General features: G+C 36.4%; 1 protein-coding gene across 2 annotated transcripts; it reads right to left on the bottom strand.

Annotated features, from left to right (window-relative positions):
- Positions 1–12,662: 12,662 nt before the first annotated feature.
- On the bottom strand, positions 12,663–16,272 carry LOC306881968 (C-type mannose receptor 2-like). 2 transcript variants are annotated; one of them, XM_079436366.1, is made up of 7 exons: positions 16,161–16,272; positions 15,416–15,463; positions 15,004–15,061; positions 14,569–14,928; positions 14,148–14,477; positions 13,928–14,022; positions 12,763–13,658 (listed from the first exon to the last, which is right to left on the bottom strand). In XM_079436366.1, exons 3-7 carry the CDS (start codon positions 15,038–15,040, stop codon positions 13,518–13,520), a joined length of 963 nt encoding a protein of 320 aa, XP_079292492.1. In that variant the 5' UTR covers positions 15,041–15,061; positions 15,416–15,463; positions 16,161–16,272; the 3' UTR covers positions 12,763–13,517. The 2 variants fall into 2 exon arrangements, with proteins under 2 accessions (XP_079292493.1, XP_079292492.1); XM_079436367.1 differs by lacking the exon at positions 15,416–15,463 and having other exon boundaries at positions 12,663–13,658; positions 16,161–16,270.
- Positions 16,273–18,107: the final 1,835 nt, after the last annotated feature.

Raw genomic sequence — 18,107 nt, 5'->3', positions numbered from 1 at the left:
CACGGTCCTGGAGGGCCGGTGTCCTGCAGAGTTTAGCTCCAACCCTAATCAAGCACACCTGAAGCAGCTAATCAATGTCTTGTATACTTGAAACTTCCAGGCAGGTGTGTTGAGGCAAGTTGGAGCTAAACTCTGCAGGGCACAGGCCCTCCTAGATCAAGTTTGGTGACCCCTGCCTTAAGGTGATCATATTTAATAAAAATAAAAATGCTCAAAGAATATGAATGAGATGTTGTCTATTTCCTTTTCTCATACACACAGAGCTCTTTTAAAAAAAACATGTCAATAACACCAGATGGCATGCATCTCTTCCAATATGGATCCACAAGACTGAATATCAAATCATATCAGATCATCAAAGAACTCTCACAGAAACACTTTCTTTCTGTCTGTCACTCTTGTTTCTGAGAATATTAAGTGAAAACATAGCGATTATAAATCCTCAGTTGCTCTCCGCTGTTCACAAGGCAGGTATTTTATTATACAGGAAAATGGATATGAATAATTAACAGCTGATCATTAGTGTGATGTCTACATTCTGCCAGCAGTTTCTGAGCACTAATGAACCCTGCCTGAAAGCCCAAAGACCATTGTATTAATATTTTAAAGGATTTGATCCAGTTAGTACAAAGAGAACATTGTGTTCTCCGGTGAAATTAAATATGAAATTCAAATATTGAAAAATGAAATGTGTCATTCTACAATGAGGCCTGATAGTGTGTACACAAATGGATTACATGACAGAATCAGAGACAGGACAAAACAGGCTGAATGAGGATGCAAACCAAAAAACTCATTCTGAATGTTCAGGCAATTTAATATAAGGGCCATGTGGGTGTTTGTTGTCCCGCCGGAAGCACTTTATGACTGAAAAAGCCATGAGTCAGTGAATTGAGTGGGACCCACTCTAATAGTTCCGCTTTTATCAGATACTCATCAGATAAAGGCTGTTTATGCTATGTTTGAGTGTGTTTGTCATTGGATCTTTTGGGTTTCATGAAATGCTGTGAAAGTGACGCACGTAAATTATAACCGAAGGCCAAAACAATCCCATAACAAGGCTATTGAATGATGCATTATTGGAGTGGTTTCCAGCAAAAAGTGCACTTATTGTTTTATTATGGGATACTTTTTAATTTTTTGCAGTTATTGACATTTCAGCGTTACGTGCAGACCAATAACTAATGATTACAATGAAGAAGTTTTACAAATCATTCTAATCGTATGAGAATAGAATGTTCACATCACAACTGTAACAATAACATCACAGAGGAACAATATCGTTGGAATCACATTCAGAATGAGTTTTTTCCAACTTATGAATGATAAAATCAATCACAGACAATCAGAATCCATCCAATTTATTAAAGCACGACAAAACTGCACACGCACTTATAAAACATTATCTGTTGGTGTGGACACTAATATAGTTATTGCTATAGATATCTTTATAGTTATCGTTCTTGGTGTGTACTTTTTCAAAGGTACTGATATACATTTTAGGTACCAATATATACCTTTAAGGTACTTACAGGTGCATCTCAGAAAATTAGAATATGGTGAAAAAGTTAATTTTTCTTGTAACTTATTTCAAAAAGTGAAACTTTCATATATTTTGGAATTATTACATGTAAAGTAAAATACTTCAAAAGTTTTTTGTTTTAATTTTGATGATTAGAGCTTACAGCTCATAAAACTCAAAAATCAGTATCTCAAAATATTAGAATATTTACATTTGAGTTTCAATTAATGACCATCCCTACAGTATAAATTCCGGGCATCTCTTGTTCTTTGAAACCACAATAATGGGGAACACTGCTGAGTTGGCAATGGTCCAGAAGACAATCATTGTCCCCTCCACAAAGAGGGTAAGTCACAGAGGGTCATTACTGAGAGGTGTGGCTGTTTACAGAGTGCTGTATCAAAGCATATTAAATGCAAAGTTGACTGGAAGGAAGAAATTGGGTAGGAAAATGTGCACAAGCAACAGGGATGACCGCAAGCTTGAGAATACTGTCAAGCAAAGCCGATTCAAACACTTGGGAGAGCTTCACAAGGAGTGGACTGAAGCTGGAGTCAAGAGTCACCACGCTCAGACATCTTCAGGAAAAGGGCTACCAAGCCACTTCTGAAACACAAACATCGTCAGAAGCATCTTACCTGGGCTAGGGAGAAAAAGAACTGGACTGTTGATAAAAGTACATTTTGCTTTTCATTTGGAAATCAAGGTCTAGAGTTTGGAGGAAGACTGGAGAGGCACAGAATCCACGTTGCTTGAAGTACATTGTGAAGTTTCCAAAGTCAGTGATGATTTGGGGTGCCGTGACGTCTGCTGGTGTTCATTGTGTTTTATCAAGTCCAAAGTCAATGCAGCCGTCTACCAGGAGATTTTAGAGCAATTTATGCTTCCATCTGCTGACAAGCTTTATGGAGATGCTGATTTCCTTTTCCAGCAGGACTTTAGCACCTGTCCACACTGCCAAAACTACTTCCAAGTGCTTTTCTGACCATGATATTACTGTGCTTGATTGAACCCCATATGGGATCTATGGGATATTTTCAAGAGAAAGATGAGAAGGCTCAATAGTGCCTCAGCAGTGCCACAGGCTGATCGCTTCCATGCCATACCTCACTGATGCTGAAATTTGTGCTAAAGGAGCCCCGAATAAGTATTGAGTGCATAAATGAACATACTTTAAAGAACTTGAACTGTTTTGCAAATCCTTTTTTGATTGATCTTAGGAAATATTCTAATATTTTGAGATACTGATTTTTGACTTTTATGTAAGGTGGTGTTTGACTGAGGTGTAAGCTCTAATCATCAAAATTAAAACAAAAAAACTTTTGAAGTGTTTTACTTTACATGTAATGAATGTCAGATATATGAAAGTTTCACTTTTTGAAATAAGTTACAAGAAAAAATGAACATTTTCGCCATATTCTAATTTTCTGAGATGCACCTGTATATGCACCCTTTATGGGTAAATATGATACAAAGGTATACCTTTTGGAAAGGTATCGCCCCAGTGACAGCTTTTGTACCTTTCTTTCTGAGAGTGTGTGGAAAATGTAAAATACCAAACTTTGGTTGAATTCATTCAGCAGGCCTATTGAAAAGTATAAAATAAGTCAATTACACTAAAAATGGACCATAAGCATAAAAATTTAAATTTGTACTGCCTGACAGTTTATTCAAATGCTCATGATTCAAAGACATTCTGGATGTAAAATAGTCTCTGGCTCCTTTAAACTGTCTGTGAGGTTTCCTTGTACAATTTTATAGCCTGTTAAATTGTCCATTAAATGTGAATTATTCTGCGTTGATGTCCTACTTTGCACTCAAACTCACACTCAGTAACTTTTCTCTCTTTCATTACCAAGTTAAAAGGTTAGCTGCTTGCTTGTAATGCCATCTTCTTGGCCTAATTTGATCAAAATGTAAACTGCTGCGTTCCATTCTCATGACATAAACTCTAACACGACCTCCCATCTCATCCTCAGTAAATAATAACACAAAAAAATAATGCTGAAACATACTTATATGCATTTTTACAAGATAATAAATCAGGTGACGTAAGACATGCTTCTTTTGTCTACTGTAAATAGATGAAAAGAAGTATCTGTGAAGTTTATTAAAAGCTAGCAATCCCTACCTATTTCATGTACTACAAAGCTTCCAATTACTTTGGCAGAAGCTAACTCCCATTTAAAAGAACACATTGTTCCAAGGATGTAATTTCAGTGAAATTACTTCTTAGAATTTTTATCTATTCTCCTGCACTGTATGATGACACTATTAAAAGTTTAATTGCACATTGGGTACATTTTGTCTCCTGTAGAAAGTAGCTCACATTGCTTGGCGTCCTCACCCGAATTTTCCACTGTCTGCTACATCTTTCTGGAAAAGAAAAAGGGGAGTTGTCTTTTGGATCTTGTCCTGAGCATTACATCACCAGCCACATATATAACCCAGCAGCAGACATGAGCCGGACGGAAAAGGTTCTGGCATGGTGCCCGTTGAAAGCGTTGAAACTCTTCCGTAAAACTTCCACCCCTCCTCTCTCTTTTCCCCTTACAGCGGAATTTAGTATGAGTTAAAGAGAGAGAGCAGCGCCTGTGTTGCCATACATGAGCCAATTGTGTCGTAAGGGGAATGCTATTTTGTCTGCATATGTGGAGTAACGCCATAGAGCTCCATGACAGAGCATTTTACGTATAGGGTAACAAAATGAAGGATTTTTTTTTTTTTTTAATTCTGCCTGTGTTTTTTGCCAACAGAGTGCAATACAAATTATCTTCATTTGATTATTTAATTAGCTATTATTTAAAAATTATTTATTAGAAATTAGATATAAAAATCACCATGCCATTTAGACAACACCATAGAAAAGTCGTTCTCCCTGCAATTGCAAAAAAATATATTATCCAAATATATTACATATAAGTGAACAAAATTCTTTACTGAAGTTTTTAAAGAATGAAAGAGGTCATGACCATGAGTGCTGTACTAAAAGGATTATATACACACACACACACACACACACACACACACATTAATATTGTTTTTTGAGCATTTTTTTAAATTATTTAAATAATTACATTCACAAGCATTTGCAGGGTTGTAGCTTCACCTTGTACTGTTTTGTTTTACTGTTTTTAATTAATGGCTCAAAAATGAAGTTTCACATTACAAGCCATTCAAATAGTTTTATAAACGTTCATTGTTCAAGGACTATTTTAAAATATATATATGTATGTATTCTGTGAGCTATGAGCTATTTTTTATTTGTTTAAATTAATATAGTCACAAGCATTTTGCAGGGTTTAAGCTACTATTTCTAAAACAATATGTCAGAGGATGAGAATTTGACATCATTCCCCTTCAGATAGAGAAAACTGATTCCATTGATGAAAGTGTTCATGAAGGACACAGGCAGAGAAGCATAAACAAGAATTAACTTTGAATGCCCACCTCTCTCCATGACGTAAATCCTTAAGGACAGAAGCGTGGGTTTGTTCATGGCTTATCAGACGGTGTGGAGGTTTGTAAAGTGCATCAGGGAGACGACATGTTTAAAGTTTAAAATAAAAACTTACGATCACACAAAAACCACAATTTACTATTTTTGCATTAAGATCCTTCCTTATTATGTAATATGTCCAAATAATAACTTGCATTTCCTAACAAACCTTGTCCCAGGGCTGCATGCAGCATATCTAGTGCTAAAAAAGCATTCGCTGCTTTATTGATTCATCGCTGAAAAATACCTTTAATAGGATTTTGGTACTTTAGAGTAGATGAAGGCTTTGTAGCATTCTTGTTGTCATGGCAACTAGATCTTTAAGTAGCTTAAGATGCTGCCATGTAACTTGTTTTGAGCTAATGAAACAAGATTGGCTCAAGCTATGCTGAACTTGTGCAGTGCTTTTGCATCTTTCCTCTAATGTTGAGCTGTTTTCACATGCATGTGTCTGGGGTGAAACATTACAAGTTGTTCTTGCATTATTTTTTGTTTTCTAGTTTAACGGAGCTGCTGCATCTCACACACTCACCTAGCTTGAATGCACTTGTAGGGACTCTTCTATTCAAAATGAACACATTACTCAGGGCAGAGAAGTTCTGACCTCAGAAGCATCCCTGTTATGTTGCGTTGACTTCTTGCCGAATAACTCCCGCTGATGTTGCTTAGAAACGGCCATTATGAGTCAGTGAATGGGCCCAGGAGCAGAAAATGAAAATCTTTCCTCTTTCTAATCTATAAACTCAAGCGGCAGGGAAACATTTGCTTCAGACTGCTGGGCACTTTTAGCTGTGTAGATTGTTGTCAACAAAAACTGTTTCTTTATAATCATCACTGTAAAAAAAAATAAAAATCTGAGTAAAGGAACTTACCAGTAGGCAATTAATAGGTTTTTACCATAGCATTTTAAATTAGATTTACTGTTAAAATTGCAATATTTTTACAAGTTCATGCTTAAGCATTTTAATACACAGATATTAAAAATGTAACAAAACAGCAACAATATTTAGCTCAAAGTAATAAACTGATAAAGAAATACATGAGAGAGAGAGACAAAATATCTACACAGCAGTGCAATCTCTGAAGAAGAAAAACAAATATAAAATATTTAAATATTTCTAAATGGGGAATAGGGTTGGGTATCGTTTGAATTTGATCAATTCTGATTCTGATTCTGCTTATCGATTCCGATTCTTATCGATTCCCAGTTTTGTTTCCAGTGTGGTTAAAAACAATCTAACATTTAGATATCAAACTGTGTCTCTTTTTACAAATCATTTAATTGCTGCTGAATACCATGAACAAAAATCAGCCTGCTACATAAAAACTGAACTCGATTAATATGCAAAATATAGAGCTGCACGATTCTGCATAAATTCATTTTAATGGAGATTGCAGTTCTCTCACAATTCTGAAGAAAAAATCTCCCCAAAATCTCATGGAATTTATGAATGGAGTGATTTAAAGACTCACTCAAGATTGACTTCTTTCATTACTGGATGAATCAATGTTTCTGAATGAAGCTCTTGAATGAATGATTCAAAGACAAATACATTTCAAACAAAAAGATAGGACACACAGGAATTGATTAATGGAATTGAAATTTAGATTTTACAAGTATCCGAAACTCATCTGCATCTTAATGACCTGAGGGGGAATAAAGCTTCAGCAAATTTTCATTTTTAGGTGAACTATTTCTTAAACCTTGCCTTGCAAGCTCACGTTCATCTGCCAGATCCAATTAACAACTAATAACTCCCCATTCTACATTTGTTCTTTTTTAGCAAACCTTTTCACTTGGATATACATCACAACACGGAAGAAAAGATCTATCGCCATTTCCGTTTCATCATGGGGGCCTGAATATAAAAACAGTCCATGATTAACTGTCCCAAATAAATACAGTGCTTTCCTGTGATGAATGATCTCATTCGGACGCATCATGGATCTGAGCTGATGCAAAAGAGAGACTTCCCCTTCGGAAGATTCATGCTCATATAAAGTCATAAGGGTCCAAACACAGAGAGGTTTTTCTGCCTCCCACACCTGATGAGCCGGAGGAAATGCATCACAATTTCACCCACTTATAAATGCATATCTTCTCACATCCCCTGCGCACAGACACACACATGATCACACGCCACCACACTCCTACTGACACACACCACAGCACTGGCAGCCTTCATTTGCCCACTGAATCATTACATGCTTTGTAGTTTTCTTGTCAGTCAAGTCTCAAGTCCTTTATTCAGATTGTCGAAGGCACAAAAAAACAACATGATGTACATTAATATAAATTAAACATGATAAAACATATAATATATACTGAAATATAGCAGTATAGCAACAATATTACACACACACACACACACACACACACACACACACACACACACACACACACACACACACACACACACATATGTATATGTGAAGTGTGTGTGTATGTATGTGTATATATATGTATATATATATATATATATATATATATATATATACATACATGATTTAAATGATTTATTATTGATTATTTAATTTAATTATGCTGTGATTTAAAAAATATCAGTAATATTACTGCTATATATCTGCATAGAAATGCATCATGCATATATATCATTGACCTCACGTTTCTTTTAAAAAAAAAACCCAAATTACTTAAATCAGATTAGTCCAATATTATATGTATATTATGTATTTATAATATATATTATAAAAATAATGATAGCATGAATATGCTGCCATTGTTATATATATTTTTAAAATCTGATATACAATGGGATTCAAAAGTCTGAGACTTCTAATGACAATGCTTTTATTCATAAAATGTATTAATATTTTTTATGAATTCAAAAGGTTAAAAAATTACATTAAAACAGAATTTAAGAAAAGCTTAAATAAATTAATATCTTTTTTTTTTTTTTTTTAGCATTTGCTATGTCCCTGTTTTGCCTTAATAACACCATGCACCCAAGTTGGTGTACAGAATAATCATTTGATATTGACGTCAAAAGCTTAATTTGTTTGAACATTTTTGCAAATCCTAAAACGCTGTTTATTTGCAGGGTTAATAGAATAAAAAAATACCCAATGTAGCCTGAAAGTCCAAGAAACTTGGGCAAACAAATAAATTAAGTGAAAGCATCAATAAGATGTCAGCTGCATGGTAGAACTGAATCTACTGCGCTATCATGGAGGAGGTGGAAGCTTCAGATTCCCACATTTGTGAACACGCTTGGAAACCACACACAGTGTGACTTGACGCAGATGGTGGGCAGGGTTTGTTTTTCTAACTCAGAATGCCGTATTATGTGCGTCACAGACACATATATTCTCGATTAGGCCCACAGCTGATATGTTTTAAAATTGCATGGCACAGCTTTCAGATTATACACACGACAAACTATTATAAACATACATTGATAGTATTTACTCAATACAACACCCTAAAGCTTTTTGGCATGAGGTATATTATTGTTGATACAGAGCACTAATAAGATATTGTGACTGCAGCCATTGGCAATTCCAGATGTAACTGTTTCCTAGACAATATACAGTGCAATTGACCCCTTATTAGCACTCATGCTTAGTATTCAAGTAAGAACCTATGACTGTAGAATTACTGATGAAGATCAGCTCTCAAATGTAAACTTACCTGACTAACTATCCAAATATATGATTTCAAAGGGAAAACAGTAACTGAACAATCAATCAGCAATTTGTAGACCCCATTAAATGATTTCACAAGTGCATTTCTCACTTTTTTTTCTGCTGAAACGTACATTTCATGCTTTTAAGGGCGAAAAAAAAATCCAAAAAATTTTCAATTATTATATTTGCCTCTTAAGCCTACTTTTAACTGGTCTGAATACACATACATGTTCAATCTGGTCTCATGAGAAAGCCAGATGGGCAGCAGGGTCAAACAGGGACATGCAGCAAAACACTTAACTTTGGTGGCAAAGGAGTCCCTGGGTGCAAGATGATGATCATAAGCATTAAAAGCCACACAATTATGTTTTATAATGTATTCAACGCACCTTAATTGCATATCATTATTATGTTTATCCATATTGTATGTCATGATGTTTTTTATGTTTGTAATATAAGCACACAAACTATTTGCAGGTTTGTTGTAACTTGTGAATAAAAGCGATTTTTGGGCTGTGCTGCAAGATCACTACAAGATCTTTACAAAATAGCAGGTGAAAAATATAGGCCTACTGTTTCTCTTTTTTATTTTTTATTAATCATCAATTCATATTTAACTTCATATTCATTTGAGTTGTTTTATAATAACAACTACTCTATACACGTTAATCTGTAAATATTTCAGATCAGATGAACCTCTTGCAGGAGTAGTCTAATAAAGATGGCAGTGAGTTCGCAAAATCTGTGTGATGGCACCCTCTTCTGACTGATATGGATTGTCCCTGAAACAAATAGAGTGGGGGAACTTTGTACAAGTAGGGCTCGCTGCATCCTGCGGAGGACATCCAACCCTGCCCACATCCAAGTGTGACATCATATTGGTAGGTTTAGGGGTGGAGATGGGGTGGGTTTAGGGATCAGGGGGTGGAGACGGGTAGGTTTAGGTAAATGTAAGGTGGGAGGAGTTGGATCTGGATCCAACCATGCCCCCTGGATCTTGTAGGCTGCAGCGAGGCGCTCCTCACTTTGTAGGCGAAACCCAGAACGTTCAGGGCTGAATCTGGGTGGCTACGGTGACCTCGGAATAAGAAAGAAACAGACTAATATTAGCGTAGATGCCACTCTTCTAATGATGTAACAAGTATATCGGGTGTTTTGGCAAGAGTTCCCAGTTCCGGTTAACCTAATTAATGCAGCCTAACAATCCTTTAACGGATTTGAATTATAGAAATGCGATAGTGTATTATGTGTAAGCCAGGCTAAAGAGATGGGTCTTTAATCTAGATTTAAACTGACAGAGTGTGTCTGCCTCCCGAACAGTATTAGGTAGGGGGGTGATAACTTCAAATATCACAGTAAAACCACAGTTACTGTGGTTACCGTGATTTTAGTACAAATACAACTTACGTCTTTGAATCTGATATGAATAATTAACTGAATCAAAGATCCCGTCACGTGACAGATAGCATTTAATCACCCAGGTTAGCAGGTGTTCGTTTAGTTAAACGCAATGAAACGCACAATCAGCCTCGGATGGCAGATATAATACAGCGAATAATAAGGTGCTAATGTGATTAATCAAAAGACAGAATAGATTTTATAACAAACATTAGGACTACACACCCAACGTGTTGTACACGTAAACTGATACCAAATATCGCAATGTGTGCTGAATGAGACTTCTTGAACGTGATTTCATAGCGATAAATATCTCATGCCCTTCACGTCTGTGTATTGACGCTGAAAGTTTCCAATTGAAAGCAATGCAGGTCCGAGTTCGTCGATATAGCGATGCTGAGAAGCACCTTTGGCGTCTTCACAGTGACGCTAAAGGCGCTTGACCATGCTTCAGTTTTTGACGCCTAGGGAGTGAGAATGGGTTGTAAGTATTCACAGCCTTGGCTCAATACTTTGTTGGGTATGATACAACAAGCTTTGATCATCATCATTTGGCAATTATCTGCCATTCTTCTCCTCACCTCTTCACGCATACGCACATTTTCAGGTTTCTCCAGAAATACTTGATTGGCCACTCAAGGACATTCACAGAGTTGTCTATAAACCACTCTTGCTTAGGGTCATTGTCCTGTTGAACGGCGAACCCTCTGTCCAGTCTGAGGTTCTGAATGCTCTGGACTAGGTTTTTATTAAGGCTACCTAAATATTTTGGTCCACTGAGATTTTCTTCTACTCTGATGAGTCCCTCAGTCCCTGCCACTGAAAAACAGCCCCACAACATGAAGCTGCTACCAGCACACTTTACTTTTGGGATGGTACTCTGCAGGTGATGAGCAGAGCTGGTTTCCTTCAAACATGATTCTTAGAATTGAGGTTCATTAGAACAGAGAATTTTGTCCTTTACGTGCTGTTTTGAAAATTCCAAGTGTGTTTTCATGTGTCCAACTCTTATATAGACAGGACCTTATATCTGCAATCTGCAAAGTTACGATGCTCAAAGTTCAGTGCTAAGGGAGATATTCTCTTTTACAGAATTTGCTTTTTGAGGCCTACAACAAATGGTTGGTAGGGACTAAAACAAGCTTCTTTCTGGGTTTGTGACATCACAAACCCTGAAATTTACATAAACCCTGCACCAGGAACACGCAAGGGGTGGGGTCATGTTGGGCTACTTTAGATAAGAATTAGAGTTGTTTTAGCCTTGTAGGTTATTGTAACCTTATAGGCTTTGCTCAAAAGCTCGTCCTGAAAGATGAAGCAGTTCCCAACTTAAAAGCAGAAACTGTTGATTTTGGGACACAACATGTAAGCATGTTTTATTCTTTGTTGATGTGTTTTCCATGAATAGATTCTATCGTTAATTTGTAGCAAGGATGTAAACAAAGGGCAATGCTGTTTAGCTCTGCTAGCCAGTTAGCTAAATGCTAATTCATACTTATCCGTCAAACATCTACAAACACCTACAAAGTTATTTTTAATCCCACTAGGGAACTTGGTGATGGTGTTTGTTGGCGTTTATGCGATCAGTGTAAACTATTCTTTGATTAGAGCTTTTATGTAGCATTTAGCGTTTTTACTTTACATTTAAGTACAGTACAGTTTTTATTTAACTTTTAGGGACCGTACGTTTTAATAGTTTTAACGGTTTAAGTTTTTTATTTACCTGTATGTAAGCACAGTGCAGTTTTAATGTTCAAACAATGTTCAAAGTGGCCGACAATAATGATTATTCTTATTATTCTTTTTAAAAAAAACGAAGCATTAACACGCGTTACAGTGCACCCCATAAATAAAATCAATCCTTTTTTATTTTAGTTTATTTTAATTTTTTAAAATTTCTTTAATTTGCTGGTTTCTATTTGCATGTCTTTTTCTTTAGCAGCACGTTGAGCTCTCTTGGCCACAGTATTTATCAAAAGAAAGTCAACAAATATGTTATTGTAAAGCATGTGGATTATATTGTAAGAAGATTTTAAGGAATGTGACACCGTACTGATTTTGATGAATAAACAAGGACAAAGGATTTCATGGACTCCGGAGTTGTACTGTAAGTACTTCAGTGAGAGGAAAAGGAATAAGATATGCATCAAAACTTGTGGACTAAATTTAAACCATTCATGTCTCATACACTACAAATGTAGAAAATTCTGGACTGTTGCTGTTCTGCAAAGATCACTCTAAGAATGATACAGGTAATCCTGAAAGATGTGAGAAAGAACCTAATGATAACAGGAAAAGACCTCCAGAAAACTCTTCAAAGTCTTTGTTCACTATGAACAAAACACTGAAACACAAGCGTATTTCTTATGTTTGCCCAAAACTGCCTGGATGGTCCACAATGCTTTTCTATGGGCAGTTAAGACAAAAGTTGAACTTTAAGCAAAAATGTACTGTGCTTTTAGCAACTGCAAATCAGCTTCAAGCCCTCATCTCAACTGTGAAGCATGGTGGACGGAGTGCCATGATTTAGTGATACTTTGATGCCTCATGGCCTGGACACCATGCAACCGCATGAGGAACAACAAATTCTAAAGTATATCAAGACAATTTACAGAAGAATGTCAGAACAACAGTTCATGTCTTTAGACAGGTTGGGTGATGCAACAAGGCAAGGACACAAAGCACACAAGTAAATAAACTACAGAATGGCTTTAATCCCTATAAGTTATTTTTACAATTTAAATTCTGACATATAGGAGTAATCTTAAAACAGGAAATATATGCACTGCATTATTGCAGCTGAATTTACTACACATTTATTATGTCAATGATATTGTAATAGTTTACATATTAAATAAGGGCATATACATATACATACAGTATATCTCACAATCTTCTCTGCATATACTAGAACCTAAGTACTGTTTAAAAATCGCAGTGAATTTAAACTACATTATTAAAAGGAAAATGTAATTAATGGAATTGTAGGAAATTCATTTAATTAAATTAGTTGAAAGCAAAGTAGCCTATAGTCTTGTAAGACTGTGAGTATTTCTAGCTAATGTTAGGCTATATTCATAAATTTTGTTAATATTGTATTGTACTACTACTACTATTTTCCAGTTCCTCAAAACAATATAGTAACATTACTTGATATATACTATATATATTAGTGCTGTCAATCGATTAAAAATTCTAGATAAAACTTTCATCATTCCTTATTTAGGATGGATAGTATGCACATTGGGAAGCAGGCAATGATAGATTACCAATGAATGATATACCTTCCGCGTTGCGATGACGGCAAGAAGTTGGGGTCAAACCTTATCAAACGATTAATTTGTGTTAAAAAAATATTAACGCGCTAAGATTTTTAGATTAATCTCATGCGTTAACGTTGACAGCCCTAATATATATATACATATATATATTTAAAACTGTGTTTAAGTTTTAAAACAGATGCCTATTACATTTATTATCTAAATTCTCCATATGGTTGCGCTCCTTATTAAACACCTCTCCATCTTCCCCCTTTCTCCAGCTTATTTTGCTGTCACTTTCCAAGTTCATGTTCTTCAGCTTTTCACTTATCTGGAAGATCAGCAAAAAAGAATCAAATAAAACCTGACAAACCATGTCATATATAGGCTTCATATAATTTATAACCCTAAATAACAACCCAACCAGTAATAATAATAACGATGATGATGATGATATGAATGGTGCTTATTGGGTTTAAGGTAATTTAATGCATTCTTCTTGAGGTGTTTCATCGAGTGCGCATACTTGGCAAATTGTGCACCAGAATTTAACACTAAACACTGTTTAAGGCACAGACCTCATTCATTAAAGATACAAACCTCATTCAGAATGGCCGTCTGTAGTGAAGGATCATTCAATGCGCATTTTCCCTTACAGGTCACTTTCAATCTCACAATTTGTTTTCTCTTGTCATCTAGACAAGAGAACATGGAAGATACATCAATGAAGGAAACATATTTCATTTGTTTGTGATGTCTGTTGTAAGAGTGATCTTCAAACCATTTGAATCATTTAATTATGTTAACTGGAGAAACTCACCTCCATAGCAGATAAAAGGCTGCTGTACATCACAGCTGTATTGAGACCATCTGCCAGAGTTGCTTCTTGACATGCCAACACAGCCACCTGAAGTCATCAATGGTTGACCTGCTGCCCAGTGTCTGAACCTCTGATCCCACTGATCAGACCATTCCCAAGAGTCCAGAAACAGACCAAACCAGATGTAATATCCAGCTAAAGCTTTCATAGTTACCTGGTAATTTTCCTCTGAGTTGTGGATGGTGGCCAGGTCTGTGTAATACTGTCTGCAGTAGCTCTGAGCATCTGTCCAGATTTTAGCAGTTTGTACTAAAATGTATACACCATTTTCTATCGAGGGACACAAAGAAAGTATCTGTTCTCAGCTCTTCTTTCTCTGTTAAATGGCACAATAATACATTTAAAAGAAAAGGTAACTCACTGTAGCACACAAAATATTTCAGATAGTTACATGGGATATTATGCCAAACTCCAGAATAAATAGATGCACAATCTCCATTCGCATTTGACTGTCCTGAAGCCCAGTTATAGTACTGAGAAGATGTGTTTTCTCCATTGGACCAACTCCATTGTTTCTGCGTCCCCCTCTTCAGTCCAATCCACACTGATCCACTGTATCCAGCATCCACTATATTTATCAGCCTGTTCACATCATCCATGCTGTCTACAGTAGCCAGATCAGTGAATCTCTCTCTGCAGTAACTCTGAGCATCTGGCCATGACATTGCTGCATTTATATAGTAGTACGGATGAGAAAGAGCAGAACTGCTCCAGAAGAGTCCTGTTAAAATCAACATGTTAAAACATCTATATGTGAACATCATCATAAATACAGATTCCAAATGATCACACCAACCTGACAGCAGAAGCAGCACAAACAGACTCCCGTCCATGACTGCTCACACAGATGCTCACTGGTTTATTGTACAAATACAATTTTGTAAGTGGAGTGTGGTGAATGACATAAAAGCTTACACTGTAAACATGAAATGGCTACATACATAGGCTAGTAGCTTTAAATTTAGCCCTAGAGCTTAGGCAGTAGCAACTTGACAGTAGCATAGCACTAGAAACACCAAGATCATGGGTTTGATACCCATGAAATGTATGAACTGATAAAATACTCCAAAAGCAGTGTAAATTGTTAGACTCCTGAGTTACTTAACTTCCCACAATACTATAAACTTACAAAGGCACATTGTATATAATACAGCTTTGATTAATTATTAAAAATAAAAGTGAGACATAGTCAAGAGTTTTCTTATTACCTAAATCAATGACGGTTCAAACTTTCTGCCTGATGGCTGGAACAGGTACTGCAGGGGAAAATAGGCCACAACCTAAAGCTTTTTAGCTTTCTCAGTTTGTGTGAATCCACTTGGGGTTCAGAGTATTATTTGGTTGTTTCACATTAATTTCACAAATGTCTGGTCTTGTTTCATTAATACAGTGTATACTGTTTTTTATTAATTGACCCCAAAAGAATAGTGAAATGTGACAAAATGCCCACATTTGTAACATCTTAGCTAATCTAATTAAAATAGAATATTTTAATTTGATCATCTAAAATATCAATTTTAGATGACCAAACATCCTTTTTGTGAATATTGTAATTATTTTGAGAGATTTTTGTATGAGCAAGATGACCCCAACAGATGGTATGACTCACAAAGAGATCATGAAATCAAATTTGATCTCGCCATCTCAGTCTTGGATTACATAAAGAGACAGAAGCAAAGGAGATAATCTAAGAAACACTGTGGTAGTTCTCCAACAATACCTTTCAATTACAGTGCTATGAAAATGTTTAGGCACATATGAAAAACAAATGTTGTAACGCAAGTAAGTCAAATCAATATTAGGTGCAACCACCATTTGCCGTCAAAACAGCCTACAATTGTGCACAAAGCAAGGAAACCTACTAATTCAGATTATTCCATATCTGCTATTTAACACCCACTAACATAAATCAAATTATGGCTAGATGTGATTTAAAAAAAATTAATTTCTTACCTAATTTTTCTTTTCTTTTTGCCTATAAATCCTTTATATTTTTACATTGAGACTTTCAGCTTCGACCTACAGTTGAGGAGGGTGGTGGACACATTAAAGAGCGATTTCCTGTATGATGATGATATTACTTACCCTATATAGCAAAACTCTCCGCTTTTACATAAACACGCCTCTAAACCATCTAAGTGGGTGGTTCTTGGCCAGAACAGAATAAGTTACAATGTGGACCAGATTCTCTCAAAGCAAAAATGCAAAAGGTCTAAAATAAAATTATACGCAGATTTTTTGATGACAAGACAATTTTGATATTCAAAGAGCTCATTTTCATTGAAGAATGTTTTGCATGTTGTCACTGGTTGGAAGATCTTACCTCATGGGATTTATCTGATCATGTGGAAGATTACAGTAGAGAGAGAGAGAGAAAAAGAGAGATTTTTTGATTTTGAAAAAAGCTTTATTTACAAATACCCAAAGACACTTTACAAAAGATTTAAGATAATACATACCGCAAGAACACATTAGAGAAACAAGAACGCCATGGGATTATAAGGAAAACGGCAAAACATCTTCAGATTACACGCACACAATGCCCCATGACTGCATTAGTTTCTGAAAATATTTAAAGCCCAAAATAAAAGTCTCAATCGAAAAAAAAAAACCCTACAAAACAACTCTTTTAGCTTTTAGAGAGAGAATTTTAACATCACTTTATTTTGCCTTTCTTAGAAGGCAACTAATTCAAATGTACACGTTAGAATAATATATACAGTTGGGCAAAAAAGTGTTTAGTCAGCCACCAATTGTGCAAGTTCTCCCACTTACAAAGATGAGAGAGGCCTGTAATTTTCATCATAGGTACACTTCAACTATGAGAGACAGAATGGGGGGAAAGAATCCAGGAAATCACATTGTAGGATTTTTAATTAATTTATTTGTAAATTATGGTGGAAAATAAGTATTTGGTCAATAACAAAAGTTCATCTCAATACTTTGTTGTATACCCTTTGTTGGCAATGACAGAGGTCAAACGTTTTCTGTAAGTCTTCACAAGGTTTTCACACACTGTTGCTGGTATTTTGGCCCATTCCTCTATGCAGATCTCCTCTAGAGCAGTGATGTTTTGGGGCTGTCGCTGGGCAACATGGACTTTCAACTCCCTCCAAAGATTTTCTATGGGGTTGAGATCTGGAGACTGGCTAGGCCACTCCAGGACCTTGAAATGCTTCTTACGAAGCCACTCCTTCGTTGCCCGGCGGTGTATTTGGGATCATTGTCATGCTGAAAGACCCAGCCACGTTTCATCTTCAATGCCCTTGCTGATGGAAGGAGGTTTTCACTCAAAATCTCACGATACATGGCCCCATTTATTCTTTCCTTTACACGGATCCGTCGTCCTGGTCCCTTTGCAGAAAAACAGCCCCAAAGCAGGATGTTTCCACCCCCATGCTTCACAGTAGGTATGGTGTTCTTTGGATGCAACTCAGCATTCTTTCTCCAAACACGACGAGTTGAGTTTTTACCAAATAGTTCTATTTTGGTTTCATCTGACCATATGACATTCTCCCAATCCTCTTCCGGATCATCCAAATGCTCTCTAGTAAACTTCAGATGGGCCCGGACATGTACTGGCTTAAGCAGGGGGACACGTCTGGCACTGCAGGATTTGAGTCCCTGGCGGCGTAGTGTGTTACTGATGGTAACCTTTGTTATTTTGGTCCCAGCTCTCTGCAGGTCATTCACTAGGTCCCCCCATGTGGTTATGGGATTTTTGCTCACCGTTCTTGTGATAATTGTGACTCCACGGGGTGAGATCTTGCGTGGAGCCCCAGATCGAGGGATATTATCAGTGGTCTTGTATGTCTTCCATTTTCTAATAATTGCTCCCACAGTTGATTTCTTCACACCAAGCTGCTATTGCAGATTCAGTCTTCCCAGCCTGGTGCAGGT

The sequence above is a fragment of the Barbus barbus genome, assembly GCF_936440315.1.
Source record: "Barbus barbus genome assembly, chromosome: 15".
Lineage (NCBI taxonomy): Eukaryota > Metazoa > Chordata > Actinopteri > Cypriniformes > Cyprinidae > Barbus > Barbus barbus.
Note: the sequence above shows the minus strand (reverse complement) of the source record. Positions and strands in the feature narration are given on the sequence as shown.

Coding starts and splice junctions, on each gene's coding strand:
- LOC306881968 (XM_079436366.1), bottom strand. CDS start 15,040: ATGGACGGGAGTCTGTTTGTGCTGCTTCTGCTGTCAG. Junction 14,478..14,568: donor GAAATATTTTGTGTGCTACA/GTGAGTTACCTT, acceptor GTCCCTCGATAG/AAAATGGTGTATACATTTTA. Junction 13,659..13,927: donor AGACGGCCATTCTGAATGAG/GTTTGTATCTTT, acceptor CTGATCTTCCAG/ATAAGTGAAAAGCTGAAGAA.